The sequence below is a fragment of the Cheilinus undulatus genome, linkage group 20 (assembly GCF_018320785.1).
Source record: "Cheilinus undulatus linkage group 20, ASM1832078v1, whole genome shotgun sequence".
NCBI classification, from domain to species: Eukaryota; Metazoa; Chordata; class Actinopteri; order Labriformes; family Labridae; genus Cheilinus; species Cheilinus undulatus.
Genome location: NC_054884.1, coordinates 40,841,884 through 40,867,021, shown reverse-complemented (window position 1 = coordinate 40,867,021; position 25,138 = coordinate 40,841,884). Strand labels below are relative to the sequence as shown.

The window sequence follows — 25,138 nt, the reverse complement described above, 5'->3', positions numbered from 1 at the left end:
TATTTGTTAGATTTAGAGGAGGGACAGAGCATTTTTATTTGATTTGATTTGATTTATTTATTTATCTTTTTTTTATTTCATATTTGTTAGATTTAGAGGAGGGACGGAGCATTTTTATTTGATTTGATTTGATTTATTTATTTATCTTTTTTTAATTTCATATTTGTTAGATTTAGAGGAGGGACAGAGCATTTTTATTTGATTTGATTTGATTTATTTATTTATCTTTTTTTTATTTCATATTTGTTAGATTTAGAGGAGGGACAGAGCGTTCTGATAGGTCGTTAGTGTTGAGTTTGGAGTCCTGAACTACAGTGGTCTCTGAATGACCAGTATGGATCATTAATGCAGGTTGTAAACAGGGCCTCAGACTTGGACTTTGACTTGGTGTCCATTTCTGCTCTGTTGGTTGTCTTTGCTATTTGCAGTGACTTTCCAGTAAGCTATCTGTGGTGGTAAATGGAAGCCAGTGGTCATGTGACTCCCAGCACTAACTGAAATTACCTCTGAGGACTGCACTGAGGGGGTGCTGTCTCTTATTTGTCTCATTCTGCTGGATAGAAACGATCATTTTTCATCACTAACAGGTTCCTTGGGTATCACATGTCTGCTGCTGGTTGAGTTCATTAGTTTTAATGAGTTTCTATCAGACCGTTAGATCTTCAGGAGCTTCCTCTGCTGCTTTATTGCATTTGTTCGACTGTTTTAATCTCAGCCGTAAACCTCAAGTGTGAGATGGAAACAGCAGAGGGGGGTGGGTCCTGGCGGTCGGTGCATTGCAGACCCAGGGGTTGGGTTTCTCTGCCGCAGGAGGCGGAGTTTGAGGGTACCGAAGGTCAGAGGGGAAGCCCAAAACAGGAAGGAATCCCCGCTCAGGGTCTCCCATCATGCCTCTGGAGATATTCTTGGTGGATTCGTCATGGTGTAACTGTGCTCCTGGGAAAACACTGACCTCTGATCTCCAGACTGCCGGTCTTATCCTGAACATCACTCTGACAGCGAGGCGTCATCAGACTCAGGCTGGGTTTATTCTAGAACGGTGGAACGGTTCAGAGGAACACCAGAGGAGCTGGTTCTACAAACATGGAGGACAGTCTGAACTGATTTAAACGAGAGGTTCCTCTGAACGTGCAGGATTGGTCCAGACGGAGAGACTACACAGCTGCTGTTAGTGGTTCCACAGACATGAGTCTCATCAAACAGCACCGTAGACCTGACCTATCTGACCAATCACCAGCTAGAGCAGGGCTTCTAGACCCCCCAAATAAAGGTACCAGAGACCGGGGACCCCGCTGTACCTGAAGGTGGCTGAACATGAACATTTTAGAACAGTCATGTGGAGACAAGGCCACCAACCAAACTGGGTCAGCAAAATCCTGGTCCATTGCAAAGTGAAGCTGTGGTATTTTATATTTAACCTGAATAATAACTACTCTGATCAGAGAAGCACATCTTTAATTCATTTGTGTAGGAGGAACCCCTTTTAAAGATGTAAAAAAAAAAAAAAAGGGGAAGAAGAAGCTAAAATGGGTTAATAATGGTAAAAAAAAATGGTGGGGAAATTGGTGAAATGCCAGAAATTCCATAAAAATGGCAAAAAAAAAAAAAACAAGAAATGGTAAAAATGGGTTCAAATGTCAGAAGTGGGCTTATTATGTGGTAAAAGGAGATTCAAAGAGGCTGACATGGCATTAAAACGGGAAAAAAAGAGGGAAATTTGGTGAAATGGATGAACATCGATATAAACTGGCTAAAAGGGTTAGCTGAGGCAGAAATAGTCAGAAACTGGCCAAAAACAGGCATATCAAATTGTGAAATGTGGCTTAAAAAGTGGTAAAATGGTTTAATAGTGGCGACAATGTGTCAACAGAGCCAACAAGAGTCAAAGAGTCGAGATTTGGTTTAGAAGTGGCAAAAACAGGCAGAGAAAGTGGGGGAAAGGGTTTAAAATGGACAAAAATGGGTTTGAAGTTGACAAAAAACTGGTAAAATTGGTAAAATTGTTGGGAAAAAGAGATAAAAATGGGTTGACATTAGGGAAAATGAGATTAAATCACAACACGACCTGCTGCAATTTTCAAATCACAGAAGGTACAATATTTATTTAACCTGAAATTTGTGTCAAAATACCAGTTTCAAACTTTTTTGCAGCAGAGATGATATACATTATATCTCATGCAATCATTCTAGTGGCATATTTTGAGAAAAGTGTATAAAGAAATCATATTTTCTTTATTTAGTATGTTTTTCTCATTAAATATTAGAATTATAATAAAACTACCATTACCTTTAATACGACGGTTCAAATCCAATATGCAAAATTAGTCAAAATCATCACAATCCCCCCAGTGTCTCCCGACCCCAAATGAGGTCCTGACCCCAACATTGAGAACCTCTGAGCTAGAGGTTATGTCAGTCTGGGAGGGTTAGCCCAGAGCTTCTGACTGCTATTTTTATCTTATTTTAGTCACTACAGATCTTTTAAACCTTTATAGTTGAGTCTTTAGATGAAATGGCTTTATTTTAGTCACTACAGATCTTTTAAACCTTTATAGTTTGAGTCTTTAGATGAAATGGCTTTATTTTAGTCACTACAGATCTTTTAAACCTTTATAGTTTGAGTCGACCTAAACTCAGGATCATTCCAGTCCAAACGTCGTCAGTAAAAAGTCCTTATATTGTTGTCTTTACTTTGAAGTTAACCCGGGTTAGCCTGGCTAAAAGCAGCCTAGTCCCTGAATAAAAGGATCATCATCATGTTAAAAAAGTTAAACCCAGAATCTTAAATCTGGATGGTTTTGTGTTTTTCTCCAGGTTCAGCTGAAGAGCGACGAGGCGAAGACGTACGCCATGAAGATCCTGAAGAAGCGTCACATCGTCGACACGAGACAGCAGGAACACATCCGCTCTGAGAAACACATCATGACCGAGGCGCACTCCGACTTCATCGTCAGGTCGGTCCACTGATGGTCCCCAACGCCATCAGCGCCGCCGTCATCAAGGAAGCATTCAGCACAGAAGAAAGACTTCCATTAATATCCCGACACATTCTTCCCTAAGGACAAAAATAAACACACACACCATTATCCAACATCAACAGCGACACACACTTATCATGTCAGCAGCAGACACCCTTACACAAAACAGTAAAAAGTGGGAAATTTGGCAGCATGCTGTAAATGAGAAAAAGTAGCGCCACCTGGTGGACAAATATAGAAATTACAAATCAAAAGCCAGTAGTTCAGAATGAAACCTAAATGTAAATGAATGCATGAGTTTAAGTAAAGATAAATGTGGGATCAAAAATGACATTTTCAATGGTTTTGAATGGGACATTTTTGGTCTTTAGCGTCAAATGTGTCGGTTTTTGTGAAGCATAGCCATTTAAGGCTAACATGACGAGACCAAAATTAAAAAAAAAATAATAAATGAATATCCTCCAGAAAATTTGAGCTTTATTCATTCAACACAGCCCAAATGGATTCAAAATAAAAAAAAAAATTTAATGTTAGAAAAAGTCCCTACAGGATCTCTTCACGGTTTAAAGCTCTGGTTCAGGACTGTTCACATCAGAAGAGCTGAGTTCAGTCAGGCTCTAGTTTCACTCTGTCTGGGCGGGCGGGCAGGCAGATGGATGGATGGATGGATGGATGGATGGATGGATGGATAGATGGATGGATGCATAGATGGATAGATGGATGGATGGATGGATGGATGGATGGATGGATAGATGGATAGATGATGGATGGATGGATAGATGATGGATGGATGGATGGATGGATGGATGGATGGATAGATGGATAGATGATGGATGGATGGATGGATGGATGGATGGATACATAGATGGATAGATGGATAGATGATGGATGGATGGATGGATGGATGGATAGATGGATGGATGGATGGATGGATGGATGGATGGATAGATGGATGGATGCATAGATGGATAGATGGATGGATGGATGGATGGATGGATACATAGATGGATAGATGGATAGATGATGGATGGATGGATAGATGATGGATGGATGGATGGATACATAGATGGATAGATGGATAGATGATGGATGGATGGATGGATGGATGGATGGATGGATGGATAGATGGATGGATACATAGATGGATAGATGGATAGATGGATGGATGGATAGATAAATGGATGGATGGATGGATGGATAGATGGATGGATGGATAAATGGATGGATGGATGGATACATAGATGGATGGATGGATAGATGATGGATGGATGGATGGAGGGATAGATGATAGATAGATAGATAGATAGATAGATAGATAGATAGATAGATAGATGAGCGAGCAGGGCGCTCTGTGCTCTCATTGGTTACTGACGTCACAGAACAAAAATCAGGTGTATCCTTGACTGTCTTTCAATCCATGGATCTACAGGATCAACGAGTCCAGAAAGTCTCTGGGTCCAGGATCAGGGTGCTTTTATGCCGTCTCTGCTCTGTTTTTATGAATGTGATATTAATGAGCCTCTCCTCTGTGTTCAGGCTGTACCGGACGTTTAAAGACAGTAAATATCTCTACATGTTGATGGAGGCGTGTCTGGGAGGAGAGCTGTGGACTATTCTGAGGGACAGGTACACAAGAATCCACCTTACTGCTACCATGATTCTCCTCTTATTGATCTAAACTCAGCCTTACGTTTGTAAGGCTGTTCATTAATGTCTGACTGTTCCCTGACTGTTCTCTGACTGTTCCCTGACTGTTCTCTGACTGTTCTCTGATTGTTCTCTGACTGTTCCCTGACTGTTCTCTGACTGTTCTCTGATTGTTCTCTGACTGGTCTCTGACTGTTCCCTGACTGTTCTCTGGCCGTTCTCTGATTGTTCCCTGACTGTTCTCTGACTGTTCTCTGACTGTTCCCTGACTGTTCTCTGACTGTTCCCTGACTGTTCTCTGACTGCTCTCTGACTGTTCCCTGACTGTTCTCTGACTGTTCCCTGACTGTTCTCTGACTGTTCCCTGACTGTTCCCTGACTGCTCTCTGACTGTTCTCTGACTGTTCTCTGACTGTTCCCTGACTGTTCTCTGACTGTTCCCTGACTGTTCTCTGACTGTTCCCTGACTGGTCTCTGATTGTTCCCTGACTGTTCTCTGATTGTTCTCTGACTGTTCCCTGACTGTTCTCTGACTGTTCTTTGACTGGTCTCTGATTGTTCCCTGACTGTTCCCTGACTGTTCTCTGACTGGTCTCTGATTGTTCCCTGACTGTTCCCTGACTGTTCTCTGACTGGTCTCTGATTGTTCTCTGACTGTTCCCTGACTGTTCTCTGACTGTTCTCTGACTGTTCTCTGATTGTTCTCTGATTGTTCCCTGACTGTTCTCTGACTGTTCTCTGATTGTTCTCTGACTGTTCTCTGACTGTTCCCTGACTGTTCTCTGACTGTTCTCTGACTGTTCCCTGACTGTTCTCTGACTGTTCCCTGACTGTTCCCTGACTGTTCTCTGACTGTTCTCTGACTGTTCCCTGACTGTTCTCTGACTGTTCCCTGACTGTTCTCTGACTGTTCTCTGACTGTTCTCTGACTGGTCTCTGATTGTTCCCTGACTGTTCTCTGATTGTTCTCTGACTGTTCCCTGACTGTTCTCTGACTGTTCTCTGACTGGTCCCTGATTGTTCCCTGACTGTTCCCTGACTGTTCTAAGACTGGTCTCTGATTGTTCTCTGACTGTTCCCTGACTGTTCTCTGACTGTTCTCTGACTGTTCTCTGATTGTTCTCTGACTGTTCCCTGACTGTTCTCTGACTGTTCTCTGATTGTTCTCTGACTGTTCCCTGACTGTTCTCTGACTGCTCTCTGACTGTTCCCTGACTGTTCTCTGACTGTTCCCTGACTGTTCCCTGACTGCTCTCTGACTGTTCTCTGACTGTTCTCTGACTGTTCCCTGACTGTTCTCTGACTGTTCCCTGACTGTTCTCTGACTGTTCCCTGACTGGTCTCTGATTGTTCCCTGACTGTTCTCTGATTGTTCTCTGACTGTTCCCTGACTGTTCTCTGACTGTTCTTTGACTGGTCTCTGATTGTTCCCTGACTGTTCCCTGACTGTTCTCTGACTGGTCTCTGATTGTTCCCTGACTGTTCCCTGACTGTTCTCTGACTGTTCTCTGATTGTTCTCTGACTGTTCCCTGACTGTTCTCTGACTGTTCTCTGACTGTTCTCTGATTGTTCTCTGATTGTTCCCTGACTGTTCTCTGACTGTTCTCTGATTGTTCTCTGACTGTTCTCTGACTGTTCCCTGACTGTTCTCTGACTGTTCTCTGACTGTTCCCTGACTGTTCTCTGACTGTTCCCTGACTGTTCTCTGACTGTTCCCTGACTGTTCCCTGACTGTTCTCTGACTGTTCTCTGACTGTTCCCTGACTGTTCTCTGACTGTTCCCTGACTGTTCTCTGACTGTTCTCTGACTGGTCTCTGATTGTTCCCTGACTGTTCTCTGATTGTTCTCTGACTGTTCCCTGACTGTTCTCTGACTGTTCTCTGACTGGTCCCTGATTGTTCCCTGACTGTTCCCTGACTGTTCTAAGACTGGTCTCTGATTGTTCTCTGACTGTTCCCTGACTGTTCTCTGACTGTTCTCTGACTGTTCTCTGACTGTTCTCTGATTGTTCTCTGACTGTTCCCTGACTGTTCTCTGACTGTTCTCTGATTGTTCTCTGACTGGTCTCTGACTGTTCCCTGACTGTTCTCTGACTGTTCTCTGACTGTTCTCTGACTGTTCCCTGACTGTTCTCTGACTGCTCTCTGACTGTTCCCTGACTGTTCTCTGACTGTTCTGTGACTGTTCCCTGACTGTTCTCTGACTGTTCCCTGACTGTTCTCTGACTGTTCCCTGACTGGTCTCTGATTGTTCCCTGACTGTTCTCTGATTGTTCTCTGACTGTTCCCTGACTGTTCTCTGACTGTTCTTTGACTGGTCTCTGATTGTTCCCTGACTGTTCCCTGACTGTTCTCTGACTGGTCTCTGATTGTTCCCTGACTGTTCCCTGACTGTTCTCTGACTGGTCTCTGATTGTTCTCTGACTGTTCCCTGACTGTTCTCTGACTGTTCTCTGACTGTTCTCTGATTGTTCTCTGACTGTTCCCTGACTGTTCTCTGACTGTTCTCTGATTGTTCTCTGACTGTTCCCTGACTGTTCTCTGATTGTTCTCTGACTGTTCCCTGACTGTTCTCTGACTGGTCTCTGATTGTTCTCTGACTGTTCCCTGACTGTTCTCTGACTGTTCTCTGACTGTTCTCTGATTGTTCCCTGACTGTTCCCTGACTGTTCTCTGACTGGTCTCTGATTGTTCTCTGACTGTTCCCTGACTGTTCCCTGACTGTTCTCTGACTGTTCTCTGATTGTTCTCTGACTGTTCCCTGACTGTTCTCTGACTGTTCTCTGATTGTTCCCTGACTGTTCCCTGACTGTTCTCTGACTGTTCTCTGATTGTTCTCTGACTGTTCTCTGACTGGTCTCTGATTGTTCCCTGACTGTTCTCTGACTGTTCTCTGACTGTTCCCTGACTGTTCTCTGACTGTTCTCTGACTGGTCTCTGATTGTTCCCTGACTGTTCTCTGACTGGTCTCTGATTGTTCCCTGACTGTTCTCTGATTGTTCCCTGACTGTTCTCTGACTGTTCTCTGATTGTTCCCTGACTGTTCTCTGATTGTTCCCTGACTGTTCCCTGACTGTTCTCTGACTGTTCTCTGATTGTTCCCTGACTGTTCTCTGACTGTTCTCTGACTGTTCCCTGACTGTTCTCTGACTGTTCTCTGACTGTTCTCTGACTGGTCTCTGATTGTTCCCTGACTGTTCTCTGATTGTTCCCTCACTGTTCTCTGACTGTTCTCTGACTGGTCTCTGATTGTTCCCTGACTGTTCTCTGACTGTTCTCTGACTGTTCTCTGACTGGTCTCTGATTGTTCCCTGACTGTTCTCTGATTGTTCCCTGACTGTTCTCTGACTGTTCTCTGACTGGTCTCTGATTGTTCCCTGACTGTTCTCTGATTGTTCCCTGACTGTTCTCTGACTGTTCTCTGACTGTTCTCTGATTGTTCCCTGACTGTTCCCTGACTGTTCCCTGACTGTTCTCTGACTGTTCTCTGATTGTTCTCTGATTGTTCTCTGACTGTTCTCTGATTGTTCTCTGACTGTTCTCTGACTGTTCTCTGATTGTTCTCTGATTGTTCTCTGATTGTTCCCTGACTGTTCTCTGATTGTTCCCTGACTGTTCTCTGACTGTTCTCTGACTGTTCTCTGATTGTTCTCTGATTGTTCTCTGACTGTTCTCTGATTGTTCTCTGACTGTTCTCTGACTGTTCCCTGACTGTTCTCTGACTGTTCCCTGACTGTTCTCTGACTGTTCTCTGATTGTTCCCTGACTGTTCTCTGACTGTTCTCTGACTGTTCCCTGACTGTTCTCTGACTGTTCTCTGACTGTTCTCTGACTGGTCTCTGATTGTTCCCTGACTGTTCTCTGATTGTTCCCTCACTGTTCTCTGACTGTTCTCTGACTGGTCTCTGATTGTTCCCTGACTGTTCTCTGACTGTTCTCTGACTGTTCTCTGACTGGTCTCTGATTGTTCCCTGACTGTTCTCTGATTGTTCCCTGACTGTTCTCTGACTGTTCTCTGACTGGTCTCTGATTGTTCCCTGACTGTTCTCTGATTGTTCCCTGACTGTTCTCTGACTGTTCTCTGACTGTTCTCTGATTGTTCCCTGACTGTTCCCTGACTGTTCCCTGACTGTTCTCTGACTGTTCTCTGATTGTTCTCTGATTGTTCTCTGACTGTTCTCTGATTGTTCTCTGACTGTTCTCTGATTGTTCTCTGATTGTTCTCTGATTGTTCCCTGACTGTTCTCTGATTGTTCCCTGACTGTTCTCTGACTGTTCTCTGACTGTTCTCTGATTGTTCTCTGATTGTTCTCTGACTGTTCTCTGATTGTTCTCTGACTGTTCTCTGACTGTTCCCTGACTGTTCTCTGACTGTTCCCTGACTGTTCTCTGACTGTTCTCTGATTGTTCTCTGACTGTTCTCTGACTGTTCCCTGACTGTTCCCTGACTGTTCTCTGACTGTTCTCTGATTGTTCTCTGACTGTTCTCTGATTGTTCTCTGACTGTTCCCTGATTGTTCTCTGACTGTTCTCTGACTGTTACAGGGGTTCGTTTGAAGATTCAACCACCAGGTTTTATACGGCCTGCGTGGTCGAGGCCTTCGCCTACCTGCACACCAAAGGCATCATTTACAGAGACCTGAAACCTGAAAACCTCATCCTGGACAGCCGAGGATACGCCAAACTGGTACCTTGATATTATAACCATGTTCAGAGAGTTAGAGCTGCTGGGGTCACTGACATGCATGTCAGAGAAGGACTGGACCAATGAGATGTAGTGAGGGGCGTGGTTTAGTTAAAGTGTCTGTAAACAATGGTGACCTGGAAGAGGTTAGCATGGAGGCAGTCATGGCAGCAGTCTGATAAGAGCTTATCAACATTTCTTTATTTATAGAATCACAATCAGAATTTTTGGTCATTTTGACTTCAGTTAGCTTTGGTCTCAGTGGACTGATTAAAAAATAAATATAAAAGTTTAATAAAGCTGGAAACATGTATAAATGATTTATGTTACAGTTAAAATGTTAATTAGTGCAAAGATGCCTATGAGGAGAGGCATTTTACCACAGTGAATTAAGTCACAGTAAATAGGTTAATTAGAGCAAATGTGCCTATGAGATGAGGTATTTTACTACAGTGAAATAAGTCACAGTTAATAGATTAATTAGAGTTAATGTGCCTGTGTGATGAGGCATTTTACCACAGTGAATTAAGTCACAGTTAATAGATTAATTAGAGTTAATGTGCCTTTGTGATGAGGCATTTTACCACAGTGAAATAAGTCACAGTTAATAGATTAAATAGAGTTAATGTGCCTATGTGATGAGGCATTTTACCACAGTGAATTAAGTCCCAGTGAATAGATTAATTAGAGTTAATGTGCCTATGTGATGAGGCATTTTACTACAATGAAATAGGTCACAGTTAATAGATTAATTAGAGCAAATGTGCCTATGAGATGAGGCATTTTACCACAGTGAAATAAGTCAGAGTTAATAGATTAATTAGAGTTCATGTGCCTATGTGATGAGGTATTTTACCACAGCGAATTAAGTCACAGTTAATAGATTTATAAGAGTTAATGTGCCTGTGTGATGAGGCATTTTACCACAGTGAATTAAATCACAGTTCATAGATTAATTAGAGTTAATCTGCCTGTGTGATGAGGCATTTTACCACAGTGAAATAAGTCACAGTTAATAGATTAAATAGAGTTCATGTGCCTATGTGATGAGGCATTTTACCACAGTGAATTAAGTCCCAGTGAATAGATTAATTAGAGTTAATGTGCCTATGTGATGAGGTATCTTACCACAGTAAATTAAGTCACAGTTAATAGATTAATTAGAGTTAATGTGCCTATGTGATGAGGCATTTTACTACAGTGAAATAGGTCACAGTTAATAGATTAATTAGAGCTAATGTGCCTATGTGATGAGGCATTTTACCACAGTGAAATAAGTCACAGATAATAGATTAAGTAGAGTTCATGTGCCTATGTGATGAGGTATTTTACCACAGTGAATTAAGTCACAGTTAATAGATTAATTAGAGCTAATGTGCCTATGTGATGAGGTATTTTACCACAGTGAGTTAAGTCACAGTTAATAGGTTAATTAGGGTTCATGTGCCTATGTGATGAGGCATTTGACAACAGTGAATTAAGTCACAGTTAATAGATTAATTAGAGTTAATGTGCCTATGTGATGAGGCATTTTACTACAGTGAAATAGGTCACAGTTAATAGATTAATTAGAGCTAATGTGCCTATGAGATGAGGCATTTTACCACAGTGAAATAAGTCACAGTTAATAGATTAATTAGAGCAAATGTGCCTATGTGATGAGGTATTTTACTACAGTGAAACAGGTCACAGTTAATAGATTAATTAGAGTTCATGTGCCTATGTGATGAGGTATTTTACCACAGTGAAATAAGTCACAGTTAATAGATTTATTAGAGTTAATGTGCCTGTGTGATGAGGCATTTTACCACAGTGAAATAAGTCACAGTTAATAGATTAATTAGAGTTAATATGCCTATGTGTTGAGGCATTTTACCACAGTGAATTAAGTCACAGTTAAAAGATTAATTAGAGTTAATGTGCCTTTGTGATGAGGTATTTTACTACAGTGAAACAGGTCACAGTTAATAGATTAATTAGAGTTCATGTGCCTATGTGATGAGGCATTTTACCACAGTGAATTAAGTCACAGTTAATAGATTAATTAGAGTTAATGTGCCTTTGTGATGAGGCATTTTACCACAGTGAAGTAAGTCACAGTTAATAGATTAAATAGAGTTAATGTGCCTATGTGATGAGGCATTTTACCACAGTGAATTAAGTCCCAGTGAATAGATTAATTAGAGTTCATGTACCTATGTGATGAGGTATCTTACCACAGTAAATTAAGTCACAGTTAATAGATTAATGAGAGTTAATGTGCCTATGTGATGAGGCATTTTACTACAGTGAAATAGGTCACAGTTAATAGATTAATTAGAGTTCATGTGCCTATGTGATGAGGTATTTTACCACAGTGAATTAAGTCACAGTTAATAGATTAATTAGAGCTAATGTGCCTATGTGATGAGGTATTTTACCACAGTGAGTTAAGTCACAGTTAATAGGTTAATTAGGGTTCATGTGCCTATGTGATGAGGCATTTGACAACAGTGAATTAAGTCACAGTTAATAGATTAATTAGAGTTAATGTGCCTATGTGATGAGGCATTTTACTACAGTGAAATAGGTCACAGTTAATAGATTAATTAGAGCAAATGTGCCTATGTGATGAGGTATTTTACTACAGTGAAACAGGTCACAGTTAATAGATTAATTAGAGTTCATGTGCCTATGTGATGAGGTATTTTACCACAGTGAAATAAGTCACAGTTAATAGATTTATTAGAGTTAATGTGCCTGTGTGATGAGGCATTTTACCACAGTGAAATAAGTCACAGTTAATAGATTAATTAGAGTTAATATGCCTATGTGTTGAGGCATTTTACCACAGTGAATTAAGTCACAGTTAAAAGATTAATTAGAGTTAATGTGCCTTTGTGATGAGGCATTTTACTACAGTGAAATAGGTCACAGTTAATAGATTAATTAGAGCTAATGTGCCTATGAGATGAGGCATTTTACCACAGTGAAATAAGTCACAGTTAATAGATTAATTAGAGTTCATGTGCCTATGTGATGAGGTATTTTACCACAGTAAATTAAGTCACAGTTAATAGATTAATTAGAGTTAATGTGCCTATGTGATGAGGCATTTTACTACAGTGAAATAGGTCACAGTTAATAGATTAATTAGAGCTAATGTGCCTATGAGATGAGGCATTTTACCACAGTGAAATAAGTCACAGTTAATAGATTAATTAGAGCAAATGTGCCTATGTGATGAGGTATTTTACTACAGTGAAACAGGTCACAGTTAATAGATTAATTAGAGTTCATGTGCCTATGTGATGAGGTATTTTACCACAGTGAAATAAGTCACAGTTAATAGATTAAATAGAGTTAATGTGCCTATGTGATGAGGCATTTTACCACAGTGAATTAAGTCCCAGTGAATAGATTAATTAGAGTTCATGTACCTATGTGATGAGGTATCTTACCACAGTAAATTAAGTCACAGTTAATAGATTAATGAGAGTTAATGTGCCTATGTGATGAGGCATTTTACTACAGTGAAATAGGTCACAGTTAATAGATTAATTAGAGCTAATGTGCCTATGAGATGAGGCATTTTACCACAGTGAAATAAGTCACAGTTAATAGATTAATTAGAGTTCATGTGCCTATGTGATGAGGTATTTTACCACAGTGAATTAAGTCACAGTTAATAGATTAATTAGAGCTAATGTGCCTATGTGATGAGGTATTTTACCACAGTGAGTTAAGTCACAGTTAATAGGTTAATTAGGGTTCATGTGCCTATGTGATGAGGCATTTGACAACAGTGAATTAAGTCACAGTTAATAGATTAATTAGAGTTAATGTGCCTATGTGATGAGGCATTTTACTACAGTGAAATAGGTCACAGTTAATAGATTAATTAGAGCTAATGTGCCTATTAGATGAGGCATTTTACCACAGTGAAATAAGTCACAGTTAATAGATTAATTAGAGCAAATGTGCCTATGTGATGAGGTATTTTACTACAGTGAAACAGGTCACAGTTAATAGATTAATTAGAGTTCATGTGCCTATGTGATGAGGTATTTTACCACAGTGAAATAAGTCACAGTTAATAGATTTATTAGAGTTAATGTGCCTGTGTGATGAGGCATTTTACCACAGTGAAATAAGTCACAGTTAATAGATTAATTAGAGTTAATATGCCTATGTGTTGAGGCATTTTACCACAGTGAATTAAGTCACAGTTAAAAGATTAATTAGAGTTAATGTGCCTTTGTGATGAGGCATTTTACTACAGTGAAATAGGTCACAGTTAATAGATTAATTAGAGCTAATGTGCCTATGAGATGAGGCATTTTACCAGAGTGAAATAAGTCACAGTTAATAGATTAATTAGAGTTCATGTGCCTATGTGATGAGGTATTTTACCACAGTAAATTAAGTCACAGTTAATAGATTAATTAGAGTTAATGTGCCTATGTGATGAGGCATTTTACTACAGTGAAATAGGTCACAGTTAATAGATTAATTAGAGCTAATGTGCCTATGAGATGAGGCATTTTACCACAGTGAAATAAGTCACAGTTAATAGATTAATTAGAGCAAATGTGCCTATGTGATGAGGTATTTTACTACAGTGAAACAGGTCACAGTTAATAGATTAATTAGAGTTCATGTGCCTATGTGATGAGGTATTTTACCACAGTGAAATAAGTCACAGTTAATAGATTTATTAGAGTTAATGTGCCTGTGTGATGAGGCATTTTACCACAGTGAAATAAGTCACAGTTAATAGATTAATTAGAGATAATATGCCTATGTGTTGAGGCATTTTACCACAGTGAATTAAGTCACAGTTAAAAGATTAATTAGAGTTAATGTGCCTTTGTGATGAGGCATTTTACTACAGTGAAATAGGTCACAGTTAATAGATTAATTAGAGCTAATGTGCCTATGAGATGAGGCATTTTACCACAGTGAAATAAGTCACAGTTAATAGATTAATTAGAGTTCATGTGCCTATGTGATGAGGCATTTTACTACAGTGAAACAGGTCACAGTTAATAGATTAATTAGAGTTCATGTGCCTATGTGATGAGGTATTTTACCACAGTGAAATAAGTCACAGTTAATAGATTAATTAGAGCTAATGTGCCTATGAGATGAGGCATTTTACCACAGTGAAATAGGTCACAGTTAATAGATTAATTAGAGTTCATGTGCCTATGTGATGAGGTATTTTACCACAGTGAAATAAGTCACAGTTAATAGATTTATTAGAGTTAATGTGCCTGTGTGATGAGGCATTTTACCACAGTGAAATAAGTCACAGTTAATAGATTAAATAGAGATAATGTGCCTATGTGTTGAGGCATTTTACCACAGTGAATTAAGTCACAGTTAATAGATTAATTAGAGTTAATGTGCCTATGTGATGAGGCATTTTACTACAGTGAAATAGGTCACAGTTAATAGATTAATTAGAGCTAATGTGCCTATGAGATGAGGCATTTTACTACAGTGAAATAAGTCACAGTTAATAGATTAATTAGAGCTAATGTGCCTATGAGATGAGGCATTTTACCACAGTGAAATAGGTCACAGTTAATAGATTAATTAGAGTTCATGTGCCTATGTGATGAGGTATTTTACCACAGTAAATTAAGTCACAGTTAATAGATTAATTAGAGTTAATGTGCCTATGTGATGAGGCATTTTACTACAGTGAAATAGGTCACAGTTAATAGATTAATAAGAGCTAATGTGCCTATGAGATGAGGCATTTTACCACAGTGAAATAAGTCACAGTTAATAGATTAATTAGAGTTCATGTGCCTATGTGATGAGGTATTTTACCACAGTGAATTAAGTCACAGTTAATAGATTAATTAGAGCTAATGTGCCTATGTGATGAGGTATTTTACCACAGTGAGTTAAGTCACAGTTAATAGGTTAATTAGGGTTCATGTGCCTATGTGATGAGGCATTTGACAACAGTGAATTAAGTCACAGTTAAAAGATTAATTAGAGTTAATTTGCTATGTGATGAGGCATTTTACTACAGTGAAATAGGTCACAGTTAATAGATTAATTAGAGCTAATGTGCCTATGAGATGAGGCATTTTACCACAGTGAAATAAGTCACAGTTAATAGATTAATTAGAGTTCATGTGCCTATGTGATGAGGTATTTTACCACAGTGAATTAAGTCACAGTTAATAGATTAATTAGAGCTAATGTGCCTATGTGATGAGGCATTTTACCACAGTGAATTAAGTCACAGTTAATAGATTAATTAGAGCTAATGTGCCTATGTGATGAGGCATTTTACCACAGTGAATTAAGTCACAGTTAATAGATTAATTAGAGTTCATGTGCCTATGTGATGAGGTATCTTACCACAGTGAATTAAGTCACAGTTAATAGATTAATTTGAGCTTATGTGCCTATGTGATGAGGCATTTTACCACAGTGAATTAAGTCACAATTAATAGATTAATTAGAGATCATGTGCCTATGTGATGAGGTATTTTACCACAGTGAAATAAGTCACAGTTAATAGATTTATTAGAGTTAATGTGCCTGTGTGATGAGGCATTTTACAACAGTGAAATAAGTCACAGTTAATAGATTAAATAGAGCTAATGTGCCTGTGTGATGAGGCATTTTACCACAGTGAATTAAGTCACAGTTAATAGATTAATTAGAGCTAATGTGCCTATGTGATGAGGTATTTTACCACAGTGAGTTAAGTCACAGTTAATAGATTGATTAGAGCTAATGTGCCTATGAGATGAGGCATTTTACCACAGTGAAATAAGTCACAATTAATAGATTAATTAGAGATCATGTGCCTATGTGATGAGGTATTTTACAGCAGTGAATTAAGTCCCAGTGAATAGATTAATTAGAGTTCATGTGCCTATGTGATGAGGTATCTTAACACAGTAAATTAAGTCACAGTTAATAGATTAATTAGAGCTAAAGTGCCTTTGTGATGAGGTATTTTACCACAGTGAATTAAGTCACAGTTAATAGATTAATTAGAGCTAATGTGCCTATGTGATGAGGTATTTTACCACAGTGAGTTAAGTCACAGTTAATAGATTGATTAGAGCTAATGTGCCTATGAGATGAGGCATTTTACCACAGTGAAATAAGTCACAATTAATAGATTAATTAGAGATCATGTGCCTATGTGATGAGGTATTTTACAGCAGTGAATTAAGTCCCAGTGAATAGATTAATTAGAGTTCATGTGCCTATGTGATGAGGTATCTTACCACAGTGAATTAAGTCACAGTTAATAGATTAATTAGAGCTAATGTGCCTATGTGATGAGGTATTTTACTACAGTGAGCTTTCTTGCTCGTATTTGCGCTACAGTAAAATTAGAGACAGTGATGATAGTGTTTTTTCAGGGCTAAGATTCTTGTTAAATGAAAGTTCTAAGAAGAAAAGCACAGCACGTGTTTGAGGGGGCGGGATCACTGGACAGGTGCAGTTTGGTGTTCCTGGTATCTGAGCATGCAGACTAAAGTCAGAGTCTTTTGGTCCTTGGTCCTCCTGGTCTTACTGTGCTCTTGTAAGACCTGTCCACTGACTGCTGGCCAGACGGGCCACCTGCACAGGTTCACTACAGCGTTTGTGTTGTCCTGTGATCGGCCTGTTATGGAAGAGAAAATATTATGCAGACATATCAGCATCAGCATCCATGGAGTCTTGTCCTTGAGTGAATTTCAGTCTGTTTTCTCTTCTCCAGGTGGATTTTGGTTTTGCCAAGAAGATCGGTGTCTGTAAGAAGACGTGGACGTTCTGTGGCACGCCGGAGTACGTCGCTCCAGAGATTATTCTGAACAAGGGTCACGACGTCTCTGCAGATTATTGGTCCCTGGGTATCCTCATGTATGAGCTGCTAACAGGAAGGTGAGGACACCAAAGAAGGAAGGACGTAGATCTCAGTAGAGTCAAGCCTCCATTGAGCATAACAGTGTCTCGGTTTCTCTCCAGTCCTCCGTTTTCAGGTCCAGATCCGATGAAAACGTACAACATCATCCTGAGAGGCATCGACATGATCGAGTTCCCCAAGAAGATCACCAAGAACGCTGCTAACCTCATCAAGAAGCTCTGCAGGTAGAGGGCGCTGTGTTCCTCAGCAGAAAATGCCATTTTCAGCTGTCTTGAACGAATCCTTACCATTTTACTGTTGGTGTTAACAGAGACAATCCTTCAGAGAGACTGGGAAACCTGAAAAACGGAGTCAAAGACATCCAGAAGCACAAGTGAGTACCACACTGTGACCCTAACCCTAACCCTGGTGCTTCCTGATTCCTTTTTTCTGCATATTTGTCAGAATTAAATGTTTCAGACCATCAAACTAATTTTAATATTGGACAGAATAACCAGAGTAAACACAGAAGTCTGTTTTTAAATGATCATTTCTGTTATTAAGGGATCTGGCCCTGTGTGAAAAAGTCACACCCCCCTTCTTAAATCATGGATAACTATGTCACATGCTACAAAGACATTTCTGAGGCTTTGGGGCTCCAGCCAACCTCACTGAGAGCCATTACCCACAAATGGGGAAAACTGAACAGTGGTGAACCTTCCCTACCAACATGACTCCAAGAGAACATGGACGACTCACCCAGGAGGTCCCAGAAGAACCCAGAACCACATCTACAGACCTGCAGACCAAGGCAAGGATAAGGTCAGAGTTCATGACTCAACCATCAGAAAGACACTGGGCATCAATGGCATCATGGGAGAGTTCCAAGGCCAAAACCACTGCTGACCAAAAAAGAGCATAAAGGCTCGTCTCACATTTTCCAAGAAATGATCCCCAAGACTTCTGGGAAATATTCCATGGACTGACCAGACAGAAGTAGAACTTTCTGGAAGGTTTGAGTCCCGTTACATCAGGTGTAAAATTACACAGCATTTAATAAAAAGAACATCATGCCAACTGTTACGTTTCCCCCCCAAGAAAACATAAGTTTTATAAGAAAGGTCGCTAATGGGGAAACTAACAAAAACTGCATGAACAAAACAAAATGGGTCTTGGGTTTCGAAAAGGTGGCAGGGGATTATTGCTCCTCACTGCCACCCACTAAGTCTATCAAAATGATAGAAGAACTAAAAATTTGACCCAAAATAAGGATAGGTGGGAGTCATTTTCCATTAAGGAGTACGTGAAATAAAATATTTTTGATTTTCCCCCTCACACACAAACCAAAAGCCCTGAAACAAAATAATCTCTTTTTCCTTAAACTCAAACACAAATAGAGAGAGCCAACTGATGGTGTTGACCCTCACACACTCAAAACCCAACCCAAACTGAGCAGCAGCCTGCTCCCTATGTGGCCTCCCAGCCCTGCTGATTACCAACAGCTCTCAGCTGGGAGCAGACACCTCAGGTGCACCAAGTTTGCCTAAACGAGCAGGGGGAATAGTCACTGGGTTTTTGTGGGGAAAAAAATCTAGTTTCTTAAAAATCTAAGAATTCATAACACCAACAGTCAGACATGGTGGTGTCAGTGTGATGGTCTGGACCAGGACCTGGACCACTTGCTGTGACTGATGGAACCATGAATTCTGCTGTCTACCAGAAAATCCTGAAGGCCAACGTCCGGTCATCAGTTTGTGCCCTCAAGCTCAAGCGCTCTTGGGTTATGGACCAGGACAATGACCCGAAATACTCCAGCAAGTCCACCTCTGAATGGATCAAGAAAAACTAGATTAAGGTTCTGGAGTGGCCCAGTCATGGTCCGGACTTCAATCTAACTGAGATGCTGTGGTGTGGCCTTAAACGGCAGTTCATGCTGGAAAACCCTCCAATATGGCTGAGTTAAAGAAATTCTGTGAAGAAGAGTGGGACAACATTCCTCCACAGCGATGAGAAAGACTCATCAGCAGTTATCACAAACGCTTGATTTCAGTTATTGCTGCCAAGGATGGAACAACCAGTTAGTAGGTTCAGGGGGAGACTACTGTTTCACACAGAGAGGTTCCGATTTTTTCCCCCTTAAAAAATTAAATAATCTTTCAAACACGCCATTTTCCATTTACTTGGGTTGTCTTCGTGAAATATAAAAATTGGTTTGATGATCTGAAACATTTAAATGTGATAAATCAGCAGAAAAAACTCAGGAATCAGAAAGGGGGCTAATACTTTTTCACACCTCCGTATCTCTGCTTCTCTGTTCAGGTGGTTCGAAGGTTTTAACTGGGAGGGTCTAAGGAAAGGAACTATGACTCCGCCCATCACACCTGATGTGAGTAAAGCCAAAGTCAGTAGAGGAAAGTGAACTGATGGTTCAGGTCTCTGTGGCACAGCCAAGGCATGGATTCAGCAGAATAAATCAGGACTGTGGCTTTGGAGGTGTCTGACTTCATTCTGTTCTCTCAGGTTTCCTCACCCACGGACACGAGCAACTTTGACAATTTCCCTGAAGACACAGACGAGCCGCCGCCAGATGACAACTCTGGGTGGGATTACGACTTCTAGTCCGGCTCACAGCTCCGTGGGGTTAAAGTGGAGAGCAACAATGGCTCACCTGATAAAACCAGGACGGACTTGAAGGGCCCGTGTTGTTTTTAAGCATGCCAGACCTTGGACGAATCAAACTCTGGACCCCGTTGTGTCCTAAAGAGTAAGGGATGAACAGAAAAGGTCTAGTGGCCTGATTATCAAACTGGTCTCACCTTTGGCTGCCAGATCATCTGAGAACCTGGAGAAGACCTGTGTCCTAGACCGGGTCTGCTTGTCTACAATTCTGTCTGAGCAGTAAATGAGTCCTGGGGAGAAGCATGCAGGGGTACAAGTAAGTGTTTGACTTCAGTGACCTGGGAAAGTCACTCTACCCACTCCAGGTTCCAGACTCCCACCAGAACTCAGTCCAAAGCTGCTGATTGAGTCCTTTTACTCAGAAGATCGTCAATTCCCCGCTAGGCTGCAGCAGAAGCGCGGGTATCCTCACCCGTCTGCAGTCGTTCAGGCACTACAGTCCTTGTTCTAGCTCCTGTACACTTCTGCTGGTGATGACATCTGAAGACAGGATGCTTGGATCCATCAACAGGCAGGAGCTGCTGAGCCTCTCAGAAGCTGCACCTCCACCAAAAGTTTCCAAGATTTGTTGTCCCAGGACGACTTTTCAAGAGACTACAGCACTAAAGTCTGTATCCAAAAGGTCTAACAGCTAGTTTACCTTTACATGTTCACAGATAGCCAATCAGAAGTCCATCCACTCCTGTTCATTATTACTTCAGCCGTATCCAACAGAGCTGCAGAACTCCTCATCCAGAATGTGCCTCGAGAATTAAACTTCCACCAATTTTAGCGAAACCATACAGTGCACTAGCTTCATCAGGATGCTAACTAGCTAACAGGCTAACTTTTTCAGTTGCAGATGTTGGTTGTCAAATGAGCTTGTTTGATATTTAAGAAACCTGCTCCTTTGCTTTATACACAGTCAGATCATCCTGACAGTTTGGCATGTTTTTATAAATTTAAGTGAAAGGTAGGAGGCGTTGTAGTAAACCACAGAAGCGGCAGATTTTAACGTAATCATCACCTTTGAAACTTGCCACTACGGTAATTGCAGTTGCCTACTGCACACCTGATATCTACAAGAGTACCTTGATGCAGACAAGATGGCCGACATACATCCAATCCATACCGGAAGTCTCAACCGGAAGTCCGTAGGTCTAAGGTCAGGCTTAGGCATTAAAACCCGCGTGGTTGGGTTCAGGGTAAGGCAGTGGGGAAGGGGATAGATTTGAGATCCAGCACCAAGGGTTAGGCTTAGGCGCGATAAAGACTGACAACAATGGCTCTACCAGTGTTTAAGACTCTGAAAAACTACTTCCTGTTTCATGGCAAACAAAAACTCCCCATGACTATGTTATTTGATGCGACTTGAACTTAAGATGGCCAGAACCCATTGGCAGGCATCAACACCGACTACAACTGCCATTTTTCATCTTCATATTACATTTCTGTTCACCATGAAACAGGAAGTAGAAAAGGTGAAACTAACAATAACCACATGTATTTTTTATATGACCACATTAGTTCAGTTCTGACAGACCAGAATTTCATCTACTAGATTAGGAAGCTGGGATTAAGTTTGTGGGATTAATGCATTGAAGGCTGCAGATTTATGACATTTGTGTTTTTTTCACGTTACTACGATGGCAGGTGCTACACATCTTAGCTTAACACATGTTAGCTCACACTGGGTGCTGGAATGCTGGCATTATTTGGCCGTTCATTAAATAGTTCACAAACAGGCAGGCCAACATTTTCATCCGTTTGTTACCATGCAGTGTTTTTGTCCTGATGATTCTCTAAATGCAAATTCTAACCTGCTAGTTGGTCTAAAACAAACTCAGGTCATTTCTATTCATCCATAAAGACCTGTAGGAGACACTAGGAGGCATCAGTCGCACATCTGCAGATCTACACTATCCAGTCACACAGAGTGAATCGAAACACTGATATGAGGGAAAGTCTTCTAAATGCTGCAAGTACAGGACCCGTGTTTAGTCCTGCAATCCAGCTCACAAAGTGGCAGTACTTCCTGAGTGTTCTTAGACTTGAGGGATCTTCAGGGGGTCTTTGAGAACCCAACGTTATTTAGACCCCACTGTGGACGCCTAATGAGAGTTTCCCTTTAACCTGGGAGAGAGTTCTGGCAGTGGAAAGGCCATGACAGGGCTTCCCTTCAAAGAGACGAGGCTGATTTACAGGGCAAGAAGAGTCGAGTGAGACCCAGACCTTCATTTTTCTCATTGCTTCTCTGCTAGCTTGGTGCACACTCTTCAGCAAAAAGGTTTTGATGGAGTGGACAAACAGCAACCGGGGCTGGGTGTTGGACACCCAGAGGGTCTAGAACGGATCTGCCCCATGTGGCCTACCAGAGACTTTGCAGCCACGTTGTTCTGCAGATGATGATACCCTCTGTTCAAGTGTCCTTGATCCCTGATTCTTGATGCTTGTGCCCTTAGAGGGACTTTTTCACAGCCACTGCCCGTCCTGTGAACCTGCTGTTTGTGGTGAACAGACTCCAGACGGTCTAGAAGGTCTTTGGAGCTGCGTCCACATTTAAAACCTGCATTCGGCTCTTCAACCGAGGGCTAAAGGATGAATCCTGGTCTAAGTAGCAAACTATCTCCACCGACCTGGGAAGAAGAAGTCAACGTATGGATGGACAGAAAACCTGGAAGTCACCGTGATGCCTTCGCCTCTCGACTCACTGGTTCCTAGGACTGAAGGACACAAAGGTTTGGTCTGTAGCATCTGTAGTCCTCGTCCTGAACAACGAGCAGACTTTTAACTTTCTCACTTTCCTTTTGCTGGGACTCTTTGATGGCAGCGTGACAGAAATATTTTGTACATATTTGCGAGCCTTCCTACATGAACACACTCCACTTACACAGACACACGCGCAGCTTTGTCACATTTATTCATGCTGGTGTTTTTTCCCTGATCTGTCAACACTTAGAGTTAGTGGGGCTGTTTCTGTGTGGATCTGAGGCTGATAACAGGGTTAGCTGCTTTAAACCTGCTTCTCCTCTCTGCTGGAGCTCTCTGGAGACTTAGACCAACATGGAGTAGCTGTGGGAGGGGCTTTTCTTTGATTTTACCTTTTTTAATTTTTTTAAAGATTTGTTTTTTGCCTTTACTCGATAGGACAGAGGATAGAGTTGGAAACAGGGAAGAGAGCGGGGAGAGACATGCAGGAAATAACGCTCAAACCCGGGTCGCCTGCGTATATGGCACGCGCCTTAACCACTCGACCACCAGTGCGCCTCTTATTTAACCTGGTAAAGAAACATTGAGATCTCAACCAGCTCTCCTAGGGCAGGGGTGTCAAACTCAAGGCCCAGGGGCCAAATCCGGCCTGTTATACCCGTATCAGATCATACTTTTATTCTAACTGGTCCACCAGTATGAGGTCTGCAGATCTCCTCCAGTATAAAAATGTAAATTTGACCTCGTTGGTTTGAAATATTCTCGTTAAGTCATCCAAATTTGAAAAAGGAAAGAGAAAAATGAGTTAAAAAGCCAAGAAAGGGGAAAATAAAATTAACTTTTGTTTTCATGTCAATCTTCAACTTTGCATCTCATGACTTTTAAAATTTTAAGTGACCTTTTCAACTCATGATTTTGAATTTAATCCCCCATTTTGGCCTTTAAAAACTCAGTTAAAAATTTAAAGCCCATGATTTGAATTTTATCTCATATTTTGTCCTTTAAATCGAACCGTTTAGACTTTTATCTCTTTTTTTTAACTCATGACTTCAACTTTTTATCCCACATGTTTCTGTTTAAACTCAGAAATTTGTTTCATATATTGTTTTATGTTTTTCCGTGTTTCATTAGTGGTGAGAATCATGTCGACAGTTTCTGGTTAAATGTGGACCCTGGTAGGCCCTCAGGTTGGACCTAAATCTAGAATCCGGCCCCTGCTGTGACTGAGTTTGACACCCCTGTCCTAGGGCGATTCTGAGGGTTTCCTTGGCCAGATGGAGTATGTAATCCCTCCAGTGAGTTCTGGGTCTACCTCAGGGTCCTCCCAGCTGGACGGGCCTGGAAGACCTCCACGGTGAGGCGACCAGGAGGCTTCCTGATCAGATGCCTGGACCACATCAGATCTGTCCCCGTCATCTCATTCTTTTGGACATTTCCCAAACTCATGGCTCTAGGTCGGGGCTGGAACAGAGGTGGACTGGTGGGTTTAAAGCTTGGCCTTCTGGGTCAGCTCCATGACTGACTCTCATGACGGTCTGGAACCACGCCTAAACTACAACTGACCTCCAAATTCCACATACTCCACCTGCACTCCAACGCACTGCAGATCTGACCACTCCCTTTGTAGTCAATCTACAAAACCACTAACCCCTGGATAGATGAACGTGTGAGACACTTGTCAACCTAATAACTGCCAATGAACAGTGTCCTCCTGCAGATGTAACAACAAAACTCCTGCTCTGTGTTAGATGTTCAGGTGTTCCAGCGTTCACAGCTCTGCAGAGAAGCGACACGACCAGGAGACAGGTTTAAAGACATCTGTGCTCTCCAGCTGAACAGAAGAGAAACCCTCCATACACACATCATTACCACTGGTTCTGACATGAACTCCACAGCAAATGTTCCTGAAAGAACACGTGCAGTCTTCAAAGTTCATATTCTTCCATGTTAAAGAAGAAAACTCAAAAGGATAGATTTGTTTGTTTTGTATTTCTATTTTGTGGCCTTTGGTAAAAGCGGCTGATGGTCATCGTTTGGTATGAAGACTTTGTGATAGTGCTCTGAATTTATTGTGATATTTTTGTAAACAGAGTGCTGATGTGACTTTGTGAGCTCTGCATGAAAATCCTAGGATGACGTGTTTTCACCTCAGTGAAGAGAAAAAATCACATCAACAGGCTGAAAGTCACTTTGTTTAATTTAATCCAGAGGAAAGTCCGTTTACTTCACAAGCTCTGGAAAAACTGCCTGCAGTCAAAACATTAACATGACGTACTTTAAAAAGGTGTTTGGACCAGAAGGAGATTTATTTGTTTGTGTTTATGATATTTTGTGATTCTGAGTTTGTGTCATGAAGCTTGTCACCGATGTATTTGTATATACCAGGAATATAGTGCTCTATAATGTGCCTGCCGTTTGTTGATTATTATTATTATTATTATTATTATCATTATTATTAACAGTGGTTGCCATGGTAGCTAATGAAACGTTTCCTGCTCCATCAGTTCTAAAAGCTTTATGGGCATGACTGTTAAAAAACATTTTGCCAAAGCATATCGATCTGTTTGAAAAATAAAAGTTGTAAAATAAAGGTTTGATTTAGTCATGAT

At 41.0% G+C, this 25,138-nt stretch overlaps 1 protein-coding gene across 1 annotated transcript in view; it reads left to right on the top strand.

Annotated features, from left to right (window-relative positions):
- Positions 1–23,427, top strand: part of LOC121528278 (cGMP-dependent protein kinase 1-like) — a 138,429-nt gene extending 115,002 nt beyond the window's left edge. Inside the window, exons 11-18 of the mRNA XM_041815637.1 lie at positions 2,815–2,954; positions 4,515–4,604; positions 9,172–9,313; positions 17,037–17,200; positions 17,285–17,407; positions 17,494–17,556; positions 19,482–19,548; positions 19,683–23,427. Of these exons, the coding sequence (XP_041671571.1) occupies positions 2,815–2,954; positions 4,515–4,604; positions 9,172–9,313; positions 17,037–17,200; positions 17,285–17,407; positions 17,494–17,556; positions 19,482–19,548; positions 19,683–19,781 (888 nt within the window). The 3' untranslated portion in view covers positions 19,782–23,427. The remainder of the gene's footprint in view (positions 1–2,814; positions 2,955–4,514; positions 4,605–9,171; positions 9,314–17,036; positions 17,201–17,284; positions 17,408–17,493; positions 17,557–19,481; positions 19,549–19,682) is intronic.
- The last annotated feature ends 1,711 nt before the right edge of the window (positions 23,428–25,138 follow it).